At 35.9% G+C, this 27,511-nt stretch overlaps 2 protein-coding genes, 1 long non-coding RNA gene and 1 other non-coding gene across 4 annotated transcripts; all 4 read left to right on the plus strand.

Annotated features, from left to right (window-relative positions):
* The first annotated feature begins 461 nt into the window (after nt 1-461).
* On the plus strand, nt 462-15,618 carry si:ch211-220m17.5 (guanylin family protein). Its single transcript, XM_044122941.1, has 4 exons — nt 462-585; nt 14,424-14,651; nt 14,833-15,025; nt 15,151-15,618. The coding sequence occupies exons 1-4, from the start codon at nt 559-561 to the stop codon at nt 15,207-15,209; spliced, it is 507 nt and encodes a 168-aa protein (XP_043978876.1). The 5' UTR covers nt 462-558; the 3' UTR covers nt 15,210-15,618.
* A 2,033-nt stretch (nt 15,619-17,651) lies between these two features.
* On the plus strand, nt 17,652-20,857 carry LOC122834470. The gene is made up of 3 exons (XR_006371207.1): nt 17,652-17,809; nt 18,122-18,286; nt 19,977-20,857. It is a non-coding gene; the product is annotated as an uncharacterized LOC122834470 (long non-coding RNA).
* Nucleotides 20,858-23,408: 2,551 nt separating this feature from the next.
* Nucleotides 23,409-26,350, plus strand: LOC122833813 (guanylin-like). Its single transcript, XM_044121719.1, has 3 exons — nt 23,409-23,545; nt 23,815-24,001; nt 25,565-26,350. Exons 1-3 carry the CDS (start codon nt 23,474-23,476, stop codon nt 25,633-25,635), a joined length of 330 nt encoding a protein of 109 aa, XP_043977654.1. The 5' UTR covers nt 23,409-23,473; the 3' UTR covers nt 25,636-26,350.
* A 765-nt stretch (nt 26,351-27,115) lies between these two features.
* Nucleotides 27,116-27,187, plus strand: trnap-agg. The gene has a single exon. It is a non-coding gene; the product is annotated as a tRNA-Pro (tRNA).
* Nucleotides 27,188-27,511: the final 324 nt, after the last annotated feature.

The raw sequence follows: 27,511 nt of genomic DNA on the forward strand, positions 1-27,511 counted from the left end.
CTACTCTCAAAATCTTGGACTTCCACATCAAAGGTAAATTAGCAAATATTGAAAACTGACAAAAATGTGCTCATTAGTTAAAAGAAGTCTTTGACTGTTGTAATGCCAAAAAGATATTTTCACTGACTGTTGAAAATAGATGAATATTTTAAATAGCTAATTTATTTTATTTTTTTCAAAACTGATGATTCTTTTTTGTTATGGTTAGAGATGTTCCTTTCTTATTTACTATCAGAAATCAACTTCTTGATTGAACAAAAACAATTATTAATCTAAATATGCAAGGAATATGAATAATTTTGTGCTTTGCTCCTGGGTGGGCAAGTCCAGGTCTCGAGGGCCGGTTTCCTGCAACTTTTAGATGTGTCTCTACTTCAACACACCTGAGTCAAATAATGAGGTCGTTAGCAAGACACTGGAGAACTTGACTGCACTTAGGAGGTGATTCAGCTGTTGGATTCAAGCGTGTTGGACCAGGGAGACATCTAAGAGTTGCAGAACACCGGCCCTCGAGGACCTGGAGTACGCACCGCTGGATTAGCTGCATATGCAACTGTGATGATGATGGAAAGTCTGTCTCTTAATGTAAGTCCAAAATCTTAATTGATCTCCATCACCTTCTGCTGTTTTACTCTGAATACTTACAGAATGCTTTCAAAGTTTTACTTTAGTTTGACTGACAGGTGCTGCTATACTAAAACTGAATAAAACAGTGATGTTGAGCAGTAAAAGCAAGCTATTTGCTGTGTGAAGCTGAAGAGCTCTCAGAAGGTTGCACGACAACGGTCACAAAAATGTTTTAGCTGGGAGCGAGTCCATTACAGGCTGAACTGAAGTCTAAAATTAGAACAAAAAGTAAGATACAATGGACATTTGTACAAAGAATGAAATCAAACTATGTCACTGAAAGAATGTAGAACAATCATGATGTCTAACAGATTACTTTTATTCATTTCAAGTTGTTCCTTTTTTTGGTACTACATGACCATAAATTTATACTTTTCTATCAACCAAATAGAATTCTTTAAAAAAAAAATTGACAAAACTGATGTTTTCAAGATGCTATAAATAATTACTGCATAAATTACATTTATTGTAGCCGTAAGCACTATTTTTGTATAATGTGCCATTGTGATAAATGTGAAGAAAGCCTCTATCAAGTACTGTTGAGGTGAAAAATCCGTCCCTCACGTAGGTTTATTAATATCCTGCACAGAATGTTAGAGCTTACAAATGATACACTGTTGAACAGGTCCAAGTGAGAAGCTCTGACAGAAGGCAGGCAGCACATCAATTTCACAGAAATAGTAAACGGAAAAAAAAAATCATAAACATTGAAGAGAGTGTGAGACTCTCTGGATCTTTGCTTGACTGAATGTTATTTCTGCAGGGAAAAACCTGGCCCAGACAAGCTCCCTCTGGGAATGTTTATAAACATTAAAACAATGACATACCATGACAACCATCAGATGAACAAGGACAAAAGATAGCAGACAGAAATCAAATTTGCCACAATATGGAGATCCAATATATGCCAAAAGTTATGTTGTTTCAGGCTGCAATGCATTTTGCAAAACATGTTGACAACGCAAGAAACAAATATGTGCTTTCCTATGTCCCACATGAGAAATTAAAAGAAAATATTTTTTTCCTTTTTGATGCCATCAAAAATAGTGAAATAAAAAAACTATTAAGTAAATGTTTTTCCCCTGACACTTTGACACCTTGCATTGCCAACAGAGGGCACAATTAGTTCATAATGAGAAGGTAATCTGCATTACCTTTGTGTTTTGCAGATAATCAAATTATTTGTGATTTTTCTTGGAGAAAAATAGTTGAAAAAGTTAATATTTCTACAGCAATATGTCATAATTTTGTGCCTAGCATGTAACATTTCAGAGAAGCTCTAAATGAGCTGATAGCTTTGACAAAGGATGATAAGTGTATCGAAGACCAAGGGGTTTGTAGGAAAAAGCATTTTAAAGAATCCTGTAGAGATTCGGATAACTTTGGGGTGAACTTCAGAATCATGTTGCCGCCTGTGCAGAGCTTCCCCACATTGACAGAGTGAGGTAAAGACTTACTCAAAGGCAAAAAGCAAAGGCAACCACATTTTGACTATCTTCCTTTAGGTGAAAGAAAGGAACACTAAAGTCTTTTAAAAGTCGTAACACAACAAAGTCATTTTTATGTTGACTTGTATTCTGGGCACATATCACTCTCCTCTTTTCTCGTTCTTTCCCTTTGCTGCCCTTTTCTCACCTTTTTCCCTTTGTTACCACTTTTACATTTTTATGTCCGTTAATAAACACAAAGCAATTTCTATCCATCCATCCATCCATGTTCTGTTCACCCTTGTCCCTAATGGGTCGGGAGGGTTGCTGGTGCCTATCTCCAGCTACGTTCTGGGCGAGAGGCGGGTCACCCTGAACAGGTCGCCAGTCTGTCGCAGGCAAAGCAATTTCTAATAATGTTTTATATACTAAATCACATGGGGCATGGTCTTGTCAAGGTAAATTTGTTGGGCCTCACTTTGACACTGAGACAATACAGTATTTATGAGTTCCACACTGCCAGGCAGGAAATTTAAAAAAAAAATAAAAAGTGTGCTCATAGCTGACAGGAAGTCTCTGCAGAGGATAAAAGGGTCTGCAGAGAAAATGATCTGGCCCCTCTGGAGAACATTGCCAGCTCCTATTCCAATGTTAAAGATTGATCTTTTTCTGCTAAATCTTCCTACTGGGAAAAATTAAGCATTTAAATCATAACAGAAGGAGTCCAAATGACAGCAGAAAAATGTAAGTAATTAATGATTAATTTCCTATATATATTATGCTCATATTTTTATGCAGGTAATTGATTAAAATTCCAATATATTACAACGTCTCAAATCCTGCAGACAACATAACTTCACATCTCTCACTGATTGTCATCAGCAATGGCTGCTGTCCTTCTACCAAGCCACTATTGAGTCTGTGCGGATCTACTATGTCACTGTGTGGTTTACTGCTTGTTCAGCAGCTGACAGGAAGGTTCTGTAGCTCACAGGGTCTGCTGACCTTTGGGCACATCTCCACTGATACGTCCAGCCCTGGCCACCTGCTTTTTCTACAACCATTAGGGACGAGTTTCTTGTCCCCGAGAAGCAGGACTGACCTTCTAAAGAACAGTTTTCATCAGAGCATTGAATACGGCACCTGCTGCTATAAGCATAATCCCCTCGCCCTTTTTAACACTGACACTTGTGACTATGTGACTTTGCTCCAACTTGGATGGTGTATTTCATTCTGTTATTTATCATCATGATTGTTCCTTGTTATTGGTTTTATAGATATATATTTACAAGCACTATTTAGTCGCAACTTTCATCATTCTATAGTATAACAGCAATAAAGGTTTTGAATTAATATTTCAATCTGGAGAAACTCAGAAAGAGAAAGACGGCGATTAAAAGGGTTTATTAACATACATGAATTAAAGTTCTTTGGCACTCGGGCCCCAGCTGCGGACATTGAGCTGTGAATTGCAGTCTTCCAGTTTGAATTTACTCTTAGGCTTCATTACAGCATTTATACTTTGAGAAGTTCAGAAATAAAAAAAGAAATAAAAACAAGGACAGAACTCAACAAAAGCAATATTGTATTTCTGTTTATGGTACAAAACAATCTGTAGAGAATCCAATCAGTTTTTACCATTAAGAGAAAAAAATGCTATTCTATCAAAATATAATAAAGTATATTGATTCAGTAGAGTGGTGTATCATTATAAATATGATTTTACTTTGTTTTTCTTTTCATATATACACATTACCTGCTTTGTGTTTAAAGATTTGATTGATGCTTAGTTGCTTATGGTGTAAAGAATTAACTTTTCAGAGAAGGGGTAGACAACACAAGACTATGTTTTTGGAAATTACTCCTTTTCATTCAATACCTTTGCTTATGTCAACATGTGACATGTTCACTTTACAGGGTAAATGAGTGAAATAAAAAAAATGTTTGACTGTAGAATGATTTGAACTGAATTGTACATCACTATTTCTGCTGATAGAAAAGAAAAATAGTACCTCAAAAATTCCTTCACAGCATTTCTTTCTACAAAGCGGATGAAATACGGGACAGCTCTCAAAGGAGCTTGAGGCAAAATTAGCTTCACACTGATAGGAGGAGGTGTGGATTATTCATGCATCAATTTTCAGTTGCAAAAAAATTAAACCTAGTTAGTCAGCAAAGGTGGTTGGAAATGAGAGCACATTCCCTATCTTCCTTGTGTAGTTTGGATTTGGTCAGAAATTTTAATTGGAAGTTCTGTTTATAAGCACAAAGAATTTAAAAGTGCATTTTTACACAGTGATATCAGATTGATAAACTGTTATGAAAGGGTTGTCTTGGAAATTAAAACTTTTGTTTATTAACTGGGAAGAATTAACTGATAATGAAGGTTTCTGAGCAAGTGTTATACTTATGGAACTGATAAAGTTTTCAGTGGAGATATTTTATCTTCTCTTTCCCACCAAAACCCTTCTGAACAAGGTTTGATTTAGGAGCAGATGTACTAATTAACCTGAGATGGTAGAAACTTAGAGAAACTCCCTACAAGAGAGAGATGGGTGGAAGGCACCGTGTACGTGACTGATAAGATATAAAAGGAGAATTGTATGTGTTAAGTTTCACTTCTTCTTCCTTCTTCTCTCTTGCTTTTGTTTTCTCAGACGCTGATATTTACTTTGATGTTCTAAATAAAATATCGAAAGACAAATACGTATTTCTCTGATTGATTCATGTATTGCTCTCTCCCAAAACAAAAAAAGATTTTTCCTAAACAGAGTCTATTCACAAGAAACATCAGACCAGTTCCTAGTGGGAGTGAGAATAAAACAAACTATAGTGCCACATTTGACACAAAGCACTGAACAGATAAATATGCTATTCATCATTTCAAGGGATCTTCTTTTATGTTTCTAAATGGACACATTTGACATGCAGCTCCAGTTTCAGCAAACCAGGGGAATGTGTTCAGTCTTTTACAATTACTAAAGGAGTGAGTTGTTCTGAGGTGATGACTCACAGAAAAGCCAGCAACACTGTCTCCCTTGAAACTATTGTTTACACAGATCAGTATTACACAAAGCCTGGATTGCTCCCTTAAAAGGCCTTTTAAGGATTGCATCGGGACCAGCTTTGGTGCAGCCTTCAGCTTGTGTCCTGCCTGGTGTCATTTACCGTTGACCCCAACACTAAAGGCAATACTAGTGGAAAGAAATTACTTTGCACAAAGTCATAAACAACAAACTTTATAAGGCATAAAACCAGGAATAATGGTAATTGTTCTGCTTTGTTTGGACCAACTCAGTGAAATGGCATGCAAGACCTTAGAGCTCAAGTCATCTGAGTCTTCATCAGTTAATCAAGAGTGTTGACAAGTGTGTGTTCTATTTTTCAAGACTTAGTAGTTGAAAAAACTACTAAGCTTTAGAAATAAAGAGCGGTCAACCTACAGAATTGGAGTTTCAACCTGCCAAGACATTTTTATTATATAAACAGAACTGATTCCACATTTATTCTGGTTGAGTGTGTGTGAATGGTTGGGTCTCTCTTTCATAATTTAGGATCTGTTCTCTAAACACCTAAAACCCAATCATGAATAAATCTGTCATATAAAAGAAGTGAAAGGGTGAATGTTTCACCTGATCACAAGCAATGGTTTACACAAGAAGTATAAAACGTTTTATAGATTTAGGAAGAGTAAATATCACATCTTCCCACAAAACTATCTAAAGTACTGCCACTTTGTTTATAAATGTGAGCTACTTTTACCAGGATCTGCACATTTATAGATCCTAATAAATGGAGGTTCTGACTCCACTATTATCCAGAACATATTGTTTTCCTATTGTAACTAATCTCTGTTATGTTGTTGCCCAGAATTGTTTCTATTAATATTTTACTTGAGTGGCTAAAATTAAACAGTTGCTGTCTAATAGACTGACTTTTGCACCTTTTGATAATTGGGGGCAATAAATTCACGAAAATAATCAATCTGTAACTGAAAAGGCTACAAAGATTGCAAACCTTTTTCCAGCACTTACGTCTCCAGTTGTGGTGAATAATCCACAAATTTATTAGATTTACCACCCCTTCACAGCTGGTTGTACGTGTTTTTATTTTATTTTATTAATTATAAGCAAGGAATAACCTGGCACATTTGACTGAATTACTATGTTATATTGGTGTATTCTTTCTGGGAATCCCAGCAGAGCTATTTCTGAATCTTATTATCCCAATAACTAATAGCTAATCACAGTAACACATGTAGGTCATGCAGACGTAAACAAATCCTGTAACAGAAAAACAACACAGTCTGTGAATCACTTGGACCGTGATCCACGTGCAGCTGCACAAGGATCTTCTAATCAGTGCAGCTAGATAATAAGTTACCTGGTCAGATAAAGATTTTGCAGATTATTTGTTGCTAAGTATGTACTGCTAGATCTTTTTATTATTAAATTCCTAAAGCATGTGAAAACGTATCATTACCCTGCAGAAATGAAACAGAATGTCAGAAAATAACAGCGACAATCAGTCAGAAAATAATCAAGATCCAGGGTTTTTCTCCAAACAGTTGAAATCATTTTTATGATTTTAACCTTTTATTATAAGTCTTCCAATTAATATCAACTAGAATAATTACACATTTCTGAAAGTTTAATTATTTTCCTAAAGTGTAATAATTCGCTCCTACTATAACCTCTTTTTATGGCAAATTGATTTTTTTCTGTTAATTTTGATAGAAGCAAATATTTTTACACTTCAGTTTGTAACTTGTGAAATTTGATTCAGGATCAAAACTAAATGCAGTTTTCTGCTTCTGTATTTTCTCCTGCGTAAGGTATAATAAAGGCACGTCAAAGTGATGAGAAAAGTATTGAAAAGATAAAACATCAACACATATGACGTCCAGGCAGTGGATAAAACAAAAGCAGAAGATTTATTGGGAAGCAATAGGTCAGCATAAAATAAACCTTACTCTCATATAAATCTACTCTGCAGTGAACCATTCAGCCTTCCAAGTTAGTTTATGGCTTCTCTGTAAAGACGCCAATGTTTGTCTTCCAGTCTAATAAACGTAAATGTGAAAGCCGTCATTAGCAATGAGTCTGATGTCCAGTAACCTTCAAAGCATTGGTGATATGGATGATGGATTGTGTGAGAGGTCTACAAAAGAGGAGAAGTTGTAAAATAGTAAGAGCAGTGTTTGCATACACTTCACATCATGTGTGCAGATTGTATGTGCTTCTCTTTAGCTATTTCTGTAAATCCAACATTATTTTTGTTATGCTCTGCTAAAGATATCAAGTGGTTCAGCATGTACAGTACAAAGCATAAACTGCTTAATTGCACTTTCATTCTAGTGGCTATAAATAGAAAATAAAACCCTTAAAATATATATATAACAGGTATTAGAGGACGTTTATTGAGAAATTTGACTTTACAAATAAAATACAAAAAAAGACATCTGGTTAGCGTAGCTGTGATATGGCAAATCTTTTAACAAACTCAGGAATCTATTTTACTTTTTACTCTTCTAAAACAAATACAAACACAAATTACATTTTGCAAATTAGTCTGCAGTTTATTCCAAATGCTTGCAGACATTAACATGTTGTAAATCGTAGGTGGCTGATGTAAAATATGGTCAAAACAAGAAAGTTTTCAGTTGACATAGTGGAAGAGCTTATGACATTCCTACAAATAAGTTTTTCAGCATTGTATTTGGTGGAAGGGTTTGTTGTTCCCAGTCAGATGCCTCTAAATTAACTACAACAACAAACATGAGGGGAAGGTTGTGAAAACAAAAAGAAAAAAAACGCATAAAAGGTTAAAGAAAATATGTTTTTAAAATTAAGAATTTACAACTAAAGAGATGGTACAAATATGTAATGGAAGGATTGTAAAATCAACTGTTGCAAAGTGAATATTTATTATCAGAAAAATCTAATAGAAGCAATCGTGACCTAATCAAAGTAAATTACTTTGTAGTAGGTTAGAGTGGAAAATTGATGGTTTATGGGCAACTGGATGAAAGTAGCAAGTCGTGCATAGACCAAAAGATATGATACTGAAATGTGTGTTTGGTACCATCCTAAAATATGGAAAGAGCTGTATAAAACAGAAAACATTTTACATACTCATTGAAGGCATGGAACTAAATGCAAGGTAAAGGACCAGGACAAATGTCTGATTACTGACATACAACAAGTGGTATGATTTTGTGTATTGATTTTTTCATGTCAAGACTTTTCTTTGGTTAGTCAATAATTTTACTTTTAGATTGTCCAGAAGTTAATATACTTGTTTTAGGATTTAAATGTTTCTCTTTTGAAGAATTTCATGGATCTCCCTCTATTTTAAATATGTACCTTGTCGTTACAATAGTACAATTTGATATTCTGGGGTTTGTTTTCTGAAGTCAGAATGCTGACCTGTTCAATAAATAACCATCAAATGGTATTCTACAACAAAAAACAACGGAGTGAGCAGTTTTAATGGGTTGTTCTTTAAGACAATAAGGTGAGAGGTAACGGAAATACACAAAGTATTTCTTATTGTCTTCTATAAAATGGTGTTGCTCTGTTTTAGTCATTATAGTTCAGCTATCATTCTTCTTATTATGATCATCTTTTTTATGTCTATTTTTATTTGTTTTAGATAAAACTGCAACGAGTGCATTTGGTTTCCCAAGTGTGTTGGACTTTCACTGTGTAGTTTTTGGTCTCTTTATTGGCCGAGCTGTGATGTAACATTTAATTTAGAGAGGCTTCACAGCTTTAGATCTATCAGTAACAGTCTGATTTCCAAACCTAACAGCTCAGATAAGGATAGGCCACAGAAGACAGATTCATGAAGCCTCATTAATGTTTGGATTATGACATACCAGAAGCTTGATTGCTTACATGCTTAATATTCAGTGATTTCATTAATCTAAAATACATTTTAAATGGTCTCATATCTGTATGAGAGAACAGCAAACAGAAGATTAGTTCTGCTTCATGTAAAACAAAATGAAACAATCCACTTCCAGAAAGATATACTTATCTTTTAAGGTAAAGGCCCCACAGCAAAAAGTGCATGAAAGCAATAGGATCTGTACACTTTCTAAAAATACTTTGTAATATAAATAAAAATTGACACTCAGTAGTGGAATATATGAAATTGCACCGTGTGCAACCACAAAGTCGCGCTAGGAAAAGTGATACCAATATGCCTTTTTACTGCTTTTGAAAATAAGTTCTTAATGATACGATCACACACTTTAGTACTTAATGGTGGATGTCAGATGTTTATAGCAGGTATTTCCTTTGGTCATAAACATCACAGAGAGCAGACTTTGATTTCATTTCAAATGAAATAAGAGCTGTGATAAATAGCTCCTTTCAAAATGTAATCTAAGGATGAGACCAGCAAAACTTTTAAATTAAAGATCTTTATCTTTTACTGTACTTCAGACATTATTCTTATGCTAAATATATAGATAATTACATGATTATTATAGATTTTTCCTGCAGCTCAAATCTGAATCTTTGAGTATTTTAAGATGCTGTCTTCCAGCATAGAAAATAAAGTTTAAATATATTTCTAGTATTAAAGAAACATTCAAGGATTGAAATGTATACATGGTGAAATTTGGACACAAAATCTTATTAGTTATGTTTTGGAAATTGTATGATTTGGGAATAGCAGGACTTAAATTTAATGTTCAATGTCTTAATACAAAATATGTTGTTTACTGAACCACTTCACAACAACGTAAAAATGATGAATGTGGAGAATATTCAGACATTCAGACTTAAGCTCAGAATTTTCTTTCCTTCAAAGTGTCAATTAGTTTTACCCTTTGACTCTGGAAAAGGCCTTTTCCTGTGACTTACAAGCAGGTTTTCTGCTCCTTGGAGTAAAACAAATTGGTTTGTTCTGTTAATGGATTTTGACAAGTAAACAAAGAGTACCATGAGATTAATTAACTCTGGGTGTGCGGCAAAGATTTTGGAAAACAGGTAAATCCGAGAATAAACCAAGAGACTGAAGGTATCAAAATGCCACATCATGTCATGTTTATCATTTTTAACCCCAACCCTGATACTTCACCTCACATTACCTCCTAAAAATGTCTTCAATTATTCAGCAATTCTAAATTATTAACTGTCCTGATGCACTTGCTGCGGGTCACGTCTACACTGCCCACGCATTTCCTACAGACCCACCTTTCAATTCCGTGGTAGCCTGGAGGCCTGATAGTCTAACATGGATATTACTGATTAACATAGCAATCCCAGCCACATATTCCAAACCCTCCCATCTCCGTAGTCAAACACAAATTGCAACTGTGGTGATTAACAGAACCCTTAAAGGGAAACCTGTATGTTTTCATTAGTAATGAGTTCCTTATCCTCACTTATCTGAGCCAATCCCATCAGACACGCCCACTCTGTATGTCATGTGTTTAGGACTGATTAGTTGTTTTGCTGAGTTTACCATAGTTGGTAATAAAAACTATTCATATTTTGTTGGAAGTATCATGTAGAAATGATGATGATACTTTTTTTTTTTTTTTTTTTTTTTTTTTTCAAAAATTAAGACAATACCAGGAGAAGGAAGAAAATGTTGGAAAACTGGCCAGAAACTAACTTTATTTTCATTCATGACTCATTAATGAAGACAATCTTTCAGTTATTAGTAATATAAAACCAGCTTGTAAAGTAAAAAAGAAATGCCATTAGAGTTTGTAGTTGTCAAGCACAGTACACCATCACCATAGAAGCTAATCAATGCAGAAAAGCAAAAACATACCTCCAAGAGCCTTATATAGTGGTCTTCTTCATGACTATATAATAGTACTTTTATTTCCATAAAGCTGCCTTGCAACATATTATTTTATAGATGATACCCCATTATGAATAATGCAGGCTTTGCATGAATGGCAACGACGTACTCATTCAGATTTAATTCTTATATATGACTGTTCATGCACATTGAGTCACAGATGTGTTTTGTCAGTAAAGTTGAATATCAAATAACTGTCAGATAGTGGGTGGGAACCCACTTCTCATAATGAGAAGTGAGTTCCCTTGAACATATTTGCACACCTAACAGGGCAATAAATTTGAATGAACGACATTAAAATGCGTAAATCCAGATGAGTCAAAAACAAACCACTGATAAAGTTATGAGACAGATGTACAGCAACCTTGATGAGTGTGGTTGTAAATTTAAAAAGATGAGATGTCATACACAGTGTTTACACCAAAGGGTTGTTAAAGTCAACACAGTCATAAATGTAGATGGAGTATGTATGAGGTGTTTAAAAGTTTATAAAGCTGTTAACTTAAAGATTAATCATGAAACATAACTGGTTAACCTGATAGTAGGATTTAGGAGGCCTCAGCAATTAACCAATTAATTAGTTTGTCCATTTGGAAGACCCATTTTTGCCCAGACTTGAACTTCCTAATGTTTTAAGAAGTTGCTTCAATATTTCTACTCCCAGAAGATACTTTCCATATTGTGAAGTGTTATGTTGTTTTAGGGGTGAATCCTTCTTCCTCACTGACTGGCCTTTCAGTCAATGAAAGTGCAGAGCTTATTTAACTGTGGATAGTGACCCTCTTTCTAGCTTTACCCAGCATCTTTACAAAGTCTTTTGGTTTGATGCACACATTATCCACTAAATTCTGTCCTCTTCTTTCCTGATTGGTCCAATTGTAGGGCATCCCCATCTAGTTTATATTTGTGAACAATTTTTTAAAGAAATGGGCACAGTTCCTCCGTGCATCTGTAAATTCTTCCTTGAAACGAACTAGACATATGTACTCCCACAGTTATCTTCTTGATATCTTGTGAGATTTCTTTTCATTTTCTTTTGAGACAAAATGTTTGAGGTATTGCCTTAAAACACACCCACTTGTGTTGCTCCAATCCTCAGATGCTGAGAATTACCAGTCAGAATAACCTCTCAGAAATTTACAAACCCATGACTTCATAAACTGGGTTTCCCAAATTGAGTAATCTTAGAGTATGTAGACATTTTAATTTGAAGGAAGAAATGAAGCAATTTTCATATTCTCTGTAATTATTATCCAACAGTTGAAAAGTCTAAATAATCTGGAAAATTCCAAGACAAAACAGGTTTCCACAAAGATGACCATCTTCATCCCTTCATGCCCACAGTAAAGATATTTTGATGGCCTCCTTCAGCAAGATAATGTATCACCATATAAAGCTCAAATGATCTCAAATGACAGTAAGTATACTGCTCTCCATGGATTTCAGTTCTACTGACCATCTTTAAGATGTCATGAAACCCAAGATTCACATCTTCAAGATGCGCAGATTGCACATCTTCTGCAACTCGATGATGCTTTAAAATCAATATGAACCAAAATCTCAGAGGATTTTTTCTGACATATTGTTTGATCTGTGTCAAAATATTAAAGGCAGGTGCCAGGCCAAAAAGGGTTTGACTTGCAAGGTGTATCTGATAAAATCACTATTGAGAGTAAGCCAAGCCATTGCAAAATAATGACTGACATAAGAAGAAAATAGAAGTAAAAAACTTGTTGTTTCTGAAAACAAAAACAACAGGTTTTAAAGTGTGGGGTTGAAGATTTAGGTCAGTCATACAATCTTGACCCTGTTACTAAATGTGCTCTGGACAATATACAATATACAATGATATCTATGCCCTGCAGCAAAAGGGGAATCATGTTTAGTCAGTTACACCCTGAATTTTCTGATATTTTAAAGTAAAAAAAAAATAGCAATATGCATCGGTCCTATTATCCAAGTTATTAACATTTGTCACACAAACTTTCTCCAGTGTTTTAAGGGTGAAGTGACAATTATTGCTTTTTCACTCTAAGTGGAGGAACCCCAGCTCCATAGATTTTACTACGACAAAGACAAATGTTCTTGAAGTTTCAGTGCTTAACAAGATCCTATGTTGATCACACATTTTTGGTATCAGTGCTTTTGAAAAAATTTTAACAGGCACTGAGCATATGACTGAATTTTCTCATGTCAAAATCACACCCTCATCCAACACAGGCCATAATGACTTTGTAAAAGGGAAGTTTTTAAAGCATAATTACTTTGAAAACGACTAGATTTTCTGTATTTCTTACTCACAGATATTAAAAGTAAGCAATTATTAGGGAAAGAGGGCAACAGCGTATTGAAGATGCTCAGGAAAAATTCCCAGTAGTTGGACTAATGGTTCCTTCATGGCATGTGTGTGAAAAATTGGGCTTCATGAGCTCGTTAAAAAGCCTCCCAGATGTGTTGGTGGCATGCCAACTGCTCACAGAGCTGTGTGAGTGCTGGTAGGTTTCATGCCACACCAAAACAAAATCAGTATATATATTGGGTTTCCTATGTCCAACCCTTACTGTCTTTCAGATTTTTGAAAAACTGTTTCACTTTTGGAAGGTCACAGGTCTGTGTTAAATTTAGATGACTGACAAAAAGGGCAAACCTGCAACCCAGAGCAAAACATATCTATAGACATTTGGTCTGTAATGTATAACCCCGACCTGTCCAGGGTGAACCCCGCCTCTCGCCCGGAACGTTAGCGGGAGATAGGCTCCAGCACCCCTCGCAACCCCACTAGGGACAAGGGTGTTAGAAAATGAATGGATGGATGGATGGGTGGACGGATGGATGGATGGATGGATGGATGGCTGTATAACCCCCTTTCTTTTTCAATGTAGCCACTTTCATTGCCTAAAAGCTTTCACAGCTGCAGTTCTTAACACTCTGAGACCAGCAGATTTAAAATCCTTCAGAGAAGTATGTCTAGTTTGCTTTTTTGTGATAATTAATTCAGATCTGACCAGGCAGGAAGGCAAATTAAATCAAATAAACAACTGCTTATGCACAATTACACAACAGCAATCCATTCATTCAAGATTCAATAACCCATATTTTCTCCTCAAATTGCTGAGGAGAGCTTAACGAGTATTTGATGCAGGCCAGGATGGTATTTGTGCATAGATTTATTGGTCTGTCTTAGGACTCTTATTTGCTGTGTCTGTCCAAAGCTCTGAACCTACAGTTTTCTGTGATTAGCACTCTTTATTTTTCTATTGTTTAAAATGTAGGCCCAGCAGGCATTTTAAACTTTAAACAAAGCTTAATAAGAATGTGTGAGTAGATGAACTTTTTAACAATGAGATGGTGTGGCTCTGTCGTAATCCGTGAATCTCCTGGTAACTGTTTAACCCACAACAGCAGACCACTGAGCTCCAGATCCATAAAAATAATCAGACAGATGATGAGGTCAAAGGAAGATTTATGAATTCCTCTTTAGGACCTTGTAAAACCTTATCAGTACTCATTAACTCATGAGAAAAACTTGGCTCCCATTTGTAGGGACTCTGGTCACATGACTGCTTGACTCCTGGGTTTGAGCATTTAAAAGGAAGCCTGAGGAAGGAGAAAAACCAAACACACTTAGCTGAGCATCTGCTGAGAACAACCCACAGATCAAAGAAGCTGCAAAACAACCTGCTGCCAACTACCACCATGAAGACCACCTTTGCTGCCGTTGCTCTCCTTGTTCTGGCTCTTGGCTTGACCTCTGAGGCCGTGGAGGTTGAAGTAAGTGATTATGAGGTTTTTGATTATTACATACTTTATTACATACTTCATCCATCACTTGCAGGAGCATCATGTAGCTATCTACCATGTGGCTTGGGCTACAGAAATCTATGTATCTTATCTTTTGCACATATTTTGTCAATGAGCCATTAATAAGAACTGAATCTGCTTTTTCCTTCAGGAAAATGGATTGATGTTCTCTCTGGAGGCCGTAAAAAGGCTTCAGGAGCTATCGGAGAGCAGAGCCATGACCGGCCAACTGAATCCAAGGTTCAAGGCAAGCCCCATTTCACTCTGTGCCGAGCCCATGCTGCCCCAGGAGCTACTGCCCCTCTGCAAGCAGACAGGAGGGTCTTCATCTCTGGTCAGACTGGGTAAGATAATTAAAAACTAAGCAGCTTGTTTAAATTTTAAGCACAAATAGCATGTCATTGATATGAAACTATGTGAATAATGTGTGACTGAGCTCTCATCTGTCTGATTTTTGCCTAAATTTCAGCTGCGGTTCCCATGGATGTCTGTGAGATCTGCGCATTTGCTGCCTGCACTGGTTGCTAAACTCTCCTTGCAAGCCAGAAACCTGTTGCCTCGCTTTAGGCTGGTGATCTTTTTGTTCTCCCATCCCCTTTAAAACCTGATAATTATTTTCCCTGAAATGATGAGCCAAAGGCTTTATCCTTGATGTTCTCCCCCAGTGGGCACTTGATATATTTTGAAATATCTTTCAGACCAAAAAATGGCCACAAAAAATATGAATCAGACAGAGGAAGGTTTTGAAAACTGTTACTATATGGTATTGACTTTTTTTTATCATTCAACTGACAGCTCTTGCCAAACAATTTCTTTTGGATTTTACATTGGATGTTACATTTCTCTTACTTTGCTTTATATATTTAAAGAAATGTTTTCTTTTCGCCTTTTTATATTATTGTTATTTTGAATAAAAAGCATTCATTCAATGACCTTGTACATATTGTGCTTTTTCTTAAAAAATGTGTGTTGATTTAGGGACATGTCTAAATTCAGATATTTTATGTTGAGAAATTCTTCTTATTTACAGCTGGAAAATATAGCTTAGAAAAACAGCAATTAATGAAAACAATTAATTAATTCAAATAAATTCAAAGATTTATTTGAATTTATTGTATTAATTAATACATTTCCAGATCCAATTTTTTGGCATGCTTCTTAAATCTCCTCTGAGACATTACATATCTCATTCATTATGTATTAATGAATTAATTGATTTTAAAGTCCATGTGATTACATTCAAATGTATTATTACTGAATTATTATTATTACTGAATAATATATTCAGTTGTTAAATTCATCGACCAGGGGATCCTTTGCAGCTGCAGTAATTTCGCGTTACTGCAGCGTTAAGATTGTTAGATTTCATCTTTGACATAATTTCCTGAAGGACTGTAGACATGTCACCAGCTCTGACATGAAGGGACAGTCCCCACGAATATTTCTTGCACCCTTTCTTTCTTTATGTACCTGCATCTATGTTGCACGCTGTATTCAAAGCATTCACTGTCAGGTGATGCTTTTTAAAATCCCTTTGTAAAACGTAAATGGCAAGTTCGCTCAGCGAACTAGTGGGTTGGACATCACGTGATTTACTGTGCGGACAGTAGCAGTGCGCCACAAAGCTGCTGCTTTGCATTGAGTCAGGAATATCGGTGGTGGGAAAATGACACAATCAAGCAAAAGATCTGAGAGGGGGACGCAAAGTTTTGATATTAATTTTCAACACTAGGACAGCAAGATAACAAGGTCCAAAGGGATCACACTTCACAGGTCAGTAAAAAGCTTTAATTAAAAAAGAAAGTGGAGAGTAGGTTAGTTATGCTAGGTTAACTTTTATTACTTTAACACAGGGGTGCCCAAAGTCGGTCCTCGAGGGCCGGTCTTGTGTTTTTTTTAGTGTTAATACCTGATGCACTTGAACATAATCTTTGTTCTGCCCTGGGGCTGTTTATTGGTTGCCATGACAACGAGTCTGCACGTGACGTTAAGCTGACGAACAGAGAAAAATATATCGACACTTTTTTCTAATTTTTTCCCCCTGGGCAAATTGCATCATTTGTTCGTAGAACGTGGCGAGATTCAGAGCAATCATCAAATAGGATGAAATATTTCATAAAGCATTGGAGTCAAAGTTTATTAAATTTTAAACCACGGCTCCTACAGCGACAATTAAGTAAAATTAAATTATTGGTCAATATAAAAGAGAAATTCGCCTTGTTCTCTCTTGTATACTTACAGAACTGACAGGAACCAAACTAGATTTATATGAGAGAATATATATTTTTACATCCAAACATCAACATCTCAGCTTTAAGCCCCATTTTATAGAATCCAGTAATATTGATGGTCACTCTACTCACCAACTGAGTAGACTGATTTGTAGTATGTTTAAGACCTGCTAAAAGGTTATTTTCAAAAGGTACTATTGATCTGCCCAGCCTGATCAGGATGCATGTCCTTGTTTATTGAATAAGACTGTCTGGCATTCACATGCAAGTTTTGGCTTTATTCTTAGCACTAAAAAAGAAAAGGCCTTCCAGTAGCTGTGGGTGCACCAGCGCCTCCCGACTCCTCCTTGTCCCCACCAACTTACAACACAAAGTTACACCCTGGAATTTCATTGTTAGCAAAACTCAAACAAGCAACCAAAAGGTCTAAAAATCATCTTTACTAAATTACCCCCAGCTCACCTGAGGTTAGTTGAGCACATATTGATACATATAAAAAGCATAGCTGTCGAGGAAGAAAATGTAAGATTGTAAAGTTTCCTCCAATGATTTGCCATTATTACTAAAATTCCTCAAGACCTAAATTATGTTTTTTACTATTTAGCGTACCGTGATCCAGCCCGGCGATTATTTATGTTATGCATAAATATTCATGTCTATGCTTCCGCCTATGTGACGGCCCTGCTGTGCGGTCCGGTATGAATGTGTGCTATGCTGTCAATTAACTATCAATTAAGGTCCTCTAAGTGGGAGGTGCTTCCATCATCCGGCCACCTGGGTGGTATTTAAGGAGCGCCGTTCCATTCACGACAGGCTCTCGTCCTCTGCAAGCTTGCCCCCTGGTAGCGCATGCTCGTCCCCAGAAGCAAGCCCGCCGCAGACAGCCATCCAGACCAGGTTGGGGTCCGGACTTCCTGGTGTGGAGGGACCAGTCATGATCGCTCCATCCAAGCTGCCATTTGATTCCGACGCCTAGACATTCTTTGACTTTTTAAAATAAATGCCTTTTATAGGTTTAAAACACTGCCTGTTTTCCGTGTCCCCCCAGTTTTTTGTTGCGACCAGTCGAGCCAGGTCGTAACAGCCTATGACTTGTTGATTGATGAAAGTGCTAGCAGCATAACGTCCAATTTGCAAGATGAGACTGGCAAGTAATGTGGAGTTATTTAATTGATTTACGATAATGTCCTTTGTCTTACTGTTTTTCAGGGAGTGATAGGCCTCCTTAAAATGATTGGCGCGACACATGGAATACAACAATCTTTCTCTTCCCAGAGTTGTTGCTGCCTAGTGGCTGATTTGGAGTGAATGGCGGCCAAGTTCATGCCAGGAGTGAAGACTGATTCATACATAGATGGAACACAACGGGCTGCGGTAAGCTGATGCTTCGGTATGTGTAGCTTTATGAACAAGCCGGAAAATAAATTTTATACCTTCTCTGACCAAATGGGTAGCAGAGCACACCATGACGGTACGTAGCTGGCATCTGTTTCTGTGTATGACGAGGGAGCCAAAGATCCCGTCTCGCACATGAACACAAAAGCTTTAGGTGGCTGGGCAAAGTGAGAGTTAGTCTATTAAACTGACTGAAGATGAACACATAAACTAAAATCTGAAGTATAGACACTTTTTTAGAAGTGTTTTTGTGAGCCTGGTGTTTATTAAATTGGATATAATTTCTGATTTTTGAATCATTTTTGCTCATGTTAACTTAAAAAGTGAGCTATTATTGCCACAGGTGGATTTTTTTAAACTATGTAAATGTTAGTGATGCACAAATGTGAAAATTGGCACTGATATTGATATAATCACTAATATTTTATTTTAGGATTTTTTTAATTGATTACTCAATTAATCATCAAAATAATCTACAGACTACTGAGTTACTAAAATATTTTTTTACAACAGCCCTAGAAAATTCCATATCTTGCATCTGCACCACATGTAACACCTATACACTGAAATTTGCATTACATCAAAATTCAGCAATGTAAATAATTCTTTTTGTGCAGCTAAATTACATGAACATACAGCTCAGAGCCCCAGTGGTTCTTGGCATATCAGCAAATCCTCAAACCTGTTAATTTAATTGGCTAACAGCTAACTTAATTTAAAAAGCGGATCTCTATGGAGAAATTCAGGCTCAGATTGCTTCACTGAAAAATTGGGAATGAAAGTTTTAATAGATTGTCAAGTGTTTGTTGTTCTACTCTAGAAGTGTATTTAATTAAAGGTAAGAATTAGAAGCAGAGTGTAGTTATTCTAGGATAACTAATTCAAAAGTTCTGTATGTTTCACTGAAACATACAGAAACATATGGCTAAAAATAATTAGTTCTGCAATGCTGAGATGAAAATATAAAGGTAAACTATGATAAAAACATATGCATGACTTTTACAGCTGACAACATTCTTCTATTACCTTCTGTTCCTTTTTTCTACAGCAGTTAATTGCCCCATGAATGCAGCGGCTACTTACGAGTTACATAATCCCAAATCAATGTCAGTGAAAATTTATTGCAGCCCTTATGGATTTTTCCAAGCAACTTTTTCACTCATTGTTTTGCCTACAGCTATAGCATCTGTGTGTTTGTCACGGTTTTTTTAAGTCATGACAGAACAGCAGATGTTTATATATAGTGCATCGTGATCACACACAAAGAGAGAAAATAAATTTTTTATTTGGAAAATGCATTCAACTGGGATGTTTTCCACGTGAAGATAAATTCAACATAGCACATTTCTATGATAAATTGCGTAAATCATAACTTACGTACTGATTTATTGGGGCCAGAGACCACAGATCATGGATAAAACTTTGATGCTTGGCCATTCTTGTTGCGATGGTCAAGTCTATGGATAAACTCCACTAAAGTTGAGTGCACCTTTGCACCTTTTATTCCACCAAACACTTTCACACTTGAATTTGGAATAAAATTTTCATTGATTGGTTTAAATACAGTTGTTCTACTTGTAACCATGAACATTTAGCTACTCATGTATTCATTGTTCATCTTTGTTTGTGCTTATGACTAATACTTGTTTCTCTTACCGGTTCTTACCAGCCATGGCCCCTGACAGTTGCCAGACAACTAAATACATGGATTTGATTGGACTGCACTACCAGTTCCTACCAGAGAGGGGAGACTTGTACTTTCTTTATTTAAACCAAATTTTGTACTTACCTAAATATTTATATTATAATGTGTAATATTTTAGATTTCCATTTTTGGTGCTTAGTTTATTAACAATCTTAGCTGTACTGTGCTGGTAGTTGTAGTTACTGGTGGTAGTGAGTTTTATTATTTATTTGTATTATTATTTTCTCACAGTGGTGTTATCAGCCAGTATATGTACACCCTTTGTGTCATTTATTTGTTAAGTCAATTATATTTTGTTTGTACAGTCACTTAGTTTGCTCAGTTTTGCTTCTTTGACATTATTTATGAGCACATTAATTTTTTGTAAATATATTTACAAAAACTATTTTTCTAATGACTCCTGTGACTCATTTCCTCTCAGTCCATCACACTTGTCATAACATGACACAAAAATTGGTGCATGAATTTATGTCCAGTAAATTAGATTACTGCTCTGTTGTGTTTACTAGTAGAAAAAATAATCAGGCAGCTGCAGCTCATTCAGAATGCTACTTCTAGAGCCCTGAGCAACACAAAGAAAATGGATCCTATTATGATTCTTAAGTCACTGCACTAAGGATTAAATACATTAAAATTTAGCAATTAGTCCATAATGCAATAAATTCAATAGCTGTTTTCTCAGTTTCTCATGAATAATAAAGAAATGGACTGAAGATTATACTAGCATATCAACATTAGTTTTTTTGTTTGTTTTTATAATGCAGTAGTTTTAAAATCTAATAGGTATTTTTTATTTTGATGTTTATCCTGTGTTTTGTGTAAATCGGCTTAAATCAGATAATGTATTGGATGGTGCAGTATTACCAAACATCCCTTGCCTTATACTATTTTTGTTTTATTGTAACTTCAAATACAAAATAAATCTGAAATAATGCTCCCTTTGAAGCTTCATTTTCTGGTCTCCATCTGCTCAAAGTTTCATCTCACCATGCAGTGGCATGCCTATTAGGTTCATTTGTGATTCAAAATTGGCTCGCGATTTGAGACGTGAAAGTGCATGGTCCTCTGACTCTGTCATGGTCCCATGATGGATTCGACACCTGTGCTTGTTCTAATGCTAATGAAAGGATGCATATGCACTGAGCAGCCTCACATTTAAAATTCTGCCAAATATAACACTTATTTTGAAGAGAAACTTTTAAAGGGAAATTTATAGACAAAACTGAGAACAGGAAACTGAAGTATGTGTGGAGAGCTGTGGTGCAGCTGACAGAAATTGTATTGCAACATAGCCTTGAGCGCAACAAGGTCTCAAATTAGATCACTCCCACACTTCAACCATGAACTGGCTTTTCATTGCTGATCAAATAAATCCAGACTCTGACTCACCATTACATCACAGATGCAGACACAGGAAGATAGAAACCTCTCCTCTAGGAGAACAACATTCTCTGTTCAAAAGTACAAGATAATGCATCCATTTTCTCTTTTTCTAATTTGGGGGAATTTGAGTTTATTTATTCTTGCAAAACTTTTTTTGGATAACAAAAATGTCCAATCAGTACTGCAAATTTGTACCGCGAGGTTGTTTTTCAACCATCCATTCCTTTGATTTGTCAATAAACTGCTCTGTAACTGTAGGGAAAAAGAGTAAAAAACAAACAGCAAATAACTTAAACTGTCATGTTTTGCAGTAGTAGGTGGTGAGGAAGACACAGTGGACCCAGGTTGGAATGAAGAAATTATGATTTTAATGATGATGATGAAATCAGAAATACCAAGTCCAGGCAGGACAGAATGAGCTGAAGGCTAATAGCTCAATACTGGTAGCAATTGGTAAAACAAGAGACATCTTACAGCAGACAAGGACCCACAAGGAACCAGGACCACAGGTGGGATTAAAAACACAGAAGGTAATCAGAGAAACAAGACACAGCTGGGAACAATCAAGGGGTAGACAGGTCAATAGGGAGACTGAATAGACGCAGAAACCTAAATGAATACACAGGAAAAAAAATCCTTACATAAACTCTAAATATTTAAATGTTTAAACTCTTTGCTTAGTTATTAAGATGGTATTTCTAGTTCAATCAAACCATAATTTAAATGTCTAGTCAGTCAAAAAAAAACATGTGCCGAAATTATTATTTTTAAAACAAACTCTGATTCTTGCTGTGTATCTCTAGATATAAAAATATTCTCACCTACTTTTATACGTTTTTTTGTTTTCCTCCTAAATTGTGCATTTTGTTCTTGTCTGGACTCCCTGGCTTAACTTAATCTAGTTGTCTCATTCAGCTGGCAGAATGTAGTGAAAGAACTGTTGTGCAATCAAAGATTTCTATGACACCTGAAGGTGACATTGTTACTTCATTGTGCTATAAAATGGCACTGTGTGCCTAGAAAAAGACATAGTGAACCTTTAATCATTGTTGTCGTAGTGAAATTATTAACAGACATGAATTTCTTTTATTTGCTTTACCTGACAACAAAGTTAATGTACAACTTGTTCAATATTTTTGCCTCTTTCAGCAAAAGTATAATTAAACTGAAGTATTTGTTTATTTGTGCTTGAAATAAGAAACTGAATTCTAATTTATTCTAATTTGTGTTAAGAGATTGGGATTGTATGGATTCTATTAAGTTCTAAATATTTTTATCCTGCTACCTGGAGTTACAGTAACAACTGAATTTCCAGCTTTTCAATAATTTACCAACTCATTTGATTTTATATTGCACTCCACTGGCCTTATTTATCACTCAAAGCACTTCATGTTCAAGGCACATTCACTCAACAAAACCACACATTCATAAATCAACACACCAACTGGTAGGCAATATGGGATTAAGTGTATTGCCAATGGACAAATCAACATCTGATAAATTGCACATTTACTTGAATTTACCAGTTTTATTTGAATTGCATTTAATTCACAAAAAATCTGTTCTTAATGACTAAAAACACTTTGGTGTTGCAGGTGGGAATTCCAGACACTTGCAAATATTATAAACACTTCAACAAATGACCTACATGATTCCACTCGTTACGCACACAGTTTATCATCCAACAGCTCTGCAGCTTCTATCTGTGAGAAAAGTCAAGAGATGAGATTTATTAAGCGACACTGCGGAATGTTGAGAGTTAGTTTTAAATCCAAAGTCAACACTGGTTTATGATGATGACACAGAGACCCAAGATACGTGCTTAAAACACATGATAGAAGAGACACCATAAACAAAAAAAGAGGATCTAAAGCACTCACTGTACATTGGAACAGCTTTTGATTACCTTTCTGAAGTCTCCTTTGTTTTACACTCCCTGTCTTTCTCACTGTCAGGTGTTCGTGTTAATAAATCACTTAACAATCTGTGCTATCACTTTATAAAGAGGCTGTGAAAGAATCCAGAGATCACAGAAGAAACGCTACTCGAAACTGAGAGGTATTGTGAATCATCTGAAAATGAGGGTACTGGCTGTTGTCCTTGTTTTGGTGCTTTGTGTGTGGAGGGGAACTTTGAGTGTGCGAGTCATGGTATGTAAAATATATACTTTTACTTTAATTTTATTTTCTGAATTATTTTCTTTCTGGTTCACACTTGCATGTGTTCTTTTAATTTTCATCATGGTGCAAATCTTTCTAAGTAGCCCTTCCAATTTGGTTGTATTTACAAAAAAAATAGGAATGTATTGGTCAAAGAAAACTTGTAAAGAAGTATTTTTCTAACTCTCTATATGTTGAAGATTTGGGTTGTGCAACACATTTATTATACCTAAAGCCTGTTCTCAAACTTTCCTCTGCAGGTTGGGGACAGGAGTTTTCCCCTGGAGGCAGTGAAGCAGCTGAAGGAGCTGATGGACTTGGAAGACAACCTTAACTCTCACCTCACAGAGACAAGTACCGCTGCCGTTTGCGCCCACCCTCTCCTGCCTCAAGTCTTTCGCCCAGTGTGCCAAGGGAAGGGAGCGGGAATTATTTTCTCACGACTTGGTAAGGACAGGATGTTGGGGATTCTTTAGGCAACATAATCATGGGTTTTATCATAAAATGCTCTTTTCCTAAACTTGCACTTAATCCACTTTTTGACCTTCACAAAAATGCAAACAACTTGTCTTCAGGCACACTCATTTTGAAGTTATTAAAAGAAAAAGTAACTCTGACTGCCTATAGAAAAATAGATGTTTAATCTCAAGTAACTTTTTACAGAGCATGTTCAGAAAGTTATAGTGTATGATTACATCATTTTCCTCCAAATGTCAATATTTGAATCAATGGAATTGGTTCTTAGTATATTAATTAATAAAATCACATGATCTATTAGAAGTAATTGTTGCATTGTCATGTTTGGTAAAACCCCCAAAAAGACATCAGTTCAAACACTATATCCAAACTGAATAAAAATTTTAACTTAATTTTACCATCTTTGCAGAGATTTAGTCAACTTTGTACCCTGAAGTACTACAAAGTCTCATGTGAGGTCATCTTTTTGGCAGCTTAAATTTGGAAAAAAAAAACTGGGTCTTGGAACAGGACACATAACCCAAACTACAGCAGTGGATGTAAAACAGAATGGTGAAATAAGAACACAGTAGAGGAATTGTACTGGTCCAGTCAAAGTCCAACCTCACCCACACAGTGGAATTTATGAATTCCAATAAACCTCAAAAAACTGAAACAATATGGTATAAAAAAGAGATTCACCAAATTCTTCCACAAGAATTTGAGACTCCTAAAAACACACTGATTAATCTGGTTGTAGCACTGTTTCAAAGTAATAATTTTCAAAGGTTGTACTTATGTTGTTTTTGTCATTTTACAATATCTCATGCTCATTGTATAAACTGAGCAAAGATTTACACAATAACAAATCTGGTAAAAACACAATCAATTTTATTATTATATAATCAATTTTATTTGAGGAGGTTGCACTCTTTTACGTCAACTTTTATAGTCTTTTTGTGTTGAATGTGGTAGTTTTGGGAAAGGATTGTAAGAAGCAAAATTACTCTATAACCAATCTTCTGTTCTAGATTGAAATCAATAAATCTGCTTCTTAAAATGTCAGATTGTTTAATATCAACTGGGCTTCTCGAACATCTGCGCTCCTATTTTTTCCTTAGCACAGAAGTCTATTTCTCACTTTTGAGACAATAATACAGGCCTCCTTCCTAGAATTCCAGCTTAACCTTTAGGTTTATCACTTACACACTCTCCTTAAGAGTATCCAAGCAAAAAGAGTTGTGCTTGGATACTGACACTATGCACATGCTTTGGTTAGTTTACTCAAATGCATTCCTAGAATTCAAAGTTTACACAACGTATTATCCACATACTGCAACTCCTGCACCATAAAGTACCTCTAGAATTATAATGCCAGAGAAGCGGCTTGTGAAAACTGTGGAAATAGTCTTTGGGGCCCTTTGAACCTCTTCAAGCAGAATAATTGCAACCGTTCTGAAAGGGATTTCAGTATTTAATAGAGCTGAAAAGTTGGTGAATGATAGTACAAGATAGAATGAATACTTATTTACCCCTTGTTTTTTGTTTTTCCAGTGCACATCATCATGTCACCTGATCCTTGTGAGATATGTGCCAACCCTTCCTGCTTTGGATGTCTGGACTAAAAGTCCCATCTGCTAGATAGTCAAACACATCGATTGAGAGCCTCAAGGGGGACTCATCTTCAATAGCTTCATTTTCCACATCTCTATGTTTAAGGCTTCCATGGAAATAACAAAATCCAGCCTGTCACCTAGCAATAAGCCCCAAAGGCCCCATGGCTCAGTGGTAAACAGAATTAATTTTGGATAGGAGTTACATTTAAAAATTATTAGACGTGGTATTTTTATACATGCACATTCTAGATGTTGGTAATTATCAGAGATCAGAGATTTACAACATCACTTGAATAAGACATTCAATTTGGTAGAAAGCCAATGAAGTAGCAACTACATGTTGCTACTTCATGTTGTAACATAGATTTTGCATGTCTATTATTGGGCTTCTGTTTGGACACTCATGATGACGCCTTTAATCACAGCTTCCACAGGAGTCACTCATCTACCCTTTAGACAACCTTCATTTAGTTTTATTTAAAGCTGCTCTCCTGCCTGCATCGCCTCTAAATTGCAGCTGCTCATCTATCAACTGCACAACCAAATGAGTCTAATGGATCAGTTAATGGATAGATCAAATGAAAGAGGTGAACCATAACAATTACTGTAAAAAACAAAACAAAAAAAAAACAGTGGTGACTTATGCATGTTTGTACCAGTTTGTTCCTACAAGATCTGCATTAAAACGTTTGCATATAAAAATATGATTAATTGCTCTGGTTAATGTTGTCCTTTTAATTATAATTCCAACAAATATTGTAATTGGGACATCAATAAAATGTTTATACCTTTGTAAAAGAAAATGCAACCATCCATCTATTCATCCATCCATCTACATATTCCTGTCGTGGGAGAAGCCAGAAATCCACATCTCTCTTTTTACACTCTCCAGTTCATTCTGGAGAGTGTTGCTGTGGAAGACATTTATAGTCCCTCCAATGCTTTCCAGGGTTATCCCAGGGTCAAATGCGATGTGACAAAAATCTCCAAAGGGAGCAGTCCGAGAGGCATTTTGATCACATCCCTCAACCACTTCATAAATCTCAGGATTTAGGAGAATTTAAGCCCCAAGCAGACTCTTTTTATGAACTAGCACAAATATAAAAAAGAGGGAGACCTCTTGAATTAGTTTGGTCTTTGATTTTTGTCACTGCTGGACAAATGTCGCCCTCTCTCGTTAATTCACTGACATTACAACCAAGTTTTTAACCGACAGCTTTTTAACTTAATGCGCAATCCTTTGACGACTAAGTAAGTAAACAAATGAAAGGTCAAAGTTCTTTTACGCATGTCAGTTACAATGAGTAGTACAAGAGTCAGTGAAAATCTCCAGCGTGTTAAAGCAATTTCGGAGCCGAGTGAAAGCGCCAAAGAACACTCGGTGCAAAATAGCACAGTAGCGTATCAACATCACAAAACTGAAAAAACAAAACATAACATGTCATTTACTACGCCAGAGACAGATGTGGGAGCGTTATATTTCTATCGTGGCTCGTTGGTCTAGGGGTATGATTCTCGCTTAGGGTGCGAGAGGTCCCGGGTTCAAATCCCGGACGAGCCCACTTTTAATGTTCAGGCTTCTGACCGAAGTGATTGACACATATTATGGACACAACACAACCAATGCATTTAGTATCAATATTACAGAAATGTATTGAAAGTAGTATATCAAAGTTATTTTTAGTTCTTGTGTGATCATACTGTTGTGACAGTATTGTAGCTATTATCTTGAGTTTTGATGTTTTATTTACGTTAAATTAAACATGAAGTATATGTCAAAAGACGTTTGTTTTGATAGTATCAAAACAGTGTTAGTTTTCATCTTAGTAAATAACCCTATAAGTTAACTTTATTTATTTTATGTAGTTTACATGCAAACATTTTT

The sequence above is a fragment of the Gambusia affinis genome, linkage group LG07, assembly GCF_019740435.1.
Source record: "Gambusia affinis linkage group LG07, SWU_Gaff_1.0, whole genome shotgun sequence".
NCBI classification, from domain to species: Eukaryota; Metazoa; Chordata; class Actinopteri; order Cyprinodontiformes; family Poeciliidae; genus Gambusia; species Gambusia affinis.

Coding starts and splice junctions, on each gene's coding strand:
- LOC122833813 (XM_044121719.1), top strand. CDS start 23,474: ATGAGGGTACTGGCTGTTGTCCTTGTTTTGGTGCTTTGTGTGTGGAGG. Junction 23,546..23,814: donor CTTTGAGTGTGCGAGTCATG/GTATGTAAAATA, acceptor TTTCCTCTGCAG/GTTGGGGACAGGAGTTTTCC. Junction 24,002..25,564: donor AATTATTTTCTCACGACTTG/GTAAGGACAGGA, acceptor TTGTTTTTCCAG/TGCACATCATCATGTCACCT.
- si:ch211-220m17.5 (XM_044122941.1), top strand. CDS start 559: ATGATGATGGAAAGTCTGTCTCTTAAT. Junction 586..14,423: donor TGGAAAGTCTGTCTCTTAAT/GTAAGTCCAAAA, acceptor TCCCATTTGTAG/GGACTCTGGTCACATGACTG. Junction 14,652..14,832: donor CTGAGGCCGTGGAGGTTGAA/GTAAGTGATTAT, acceptor TTTTTCCTTCAG/GAAAATGGATTGATGTTCTC.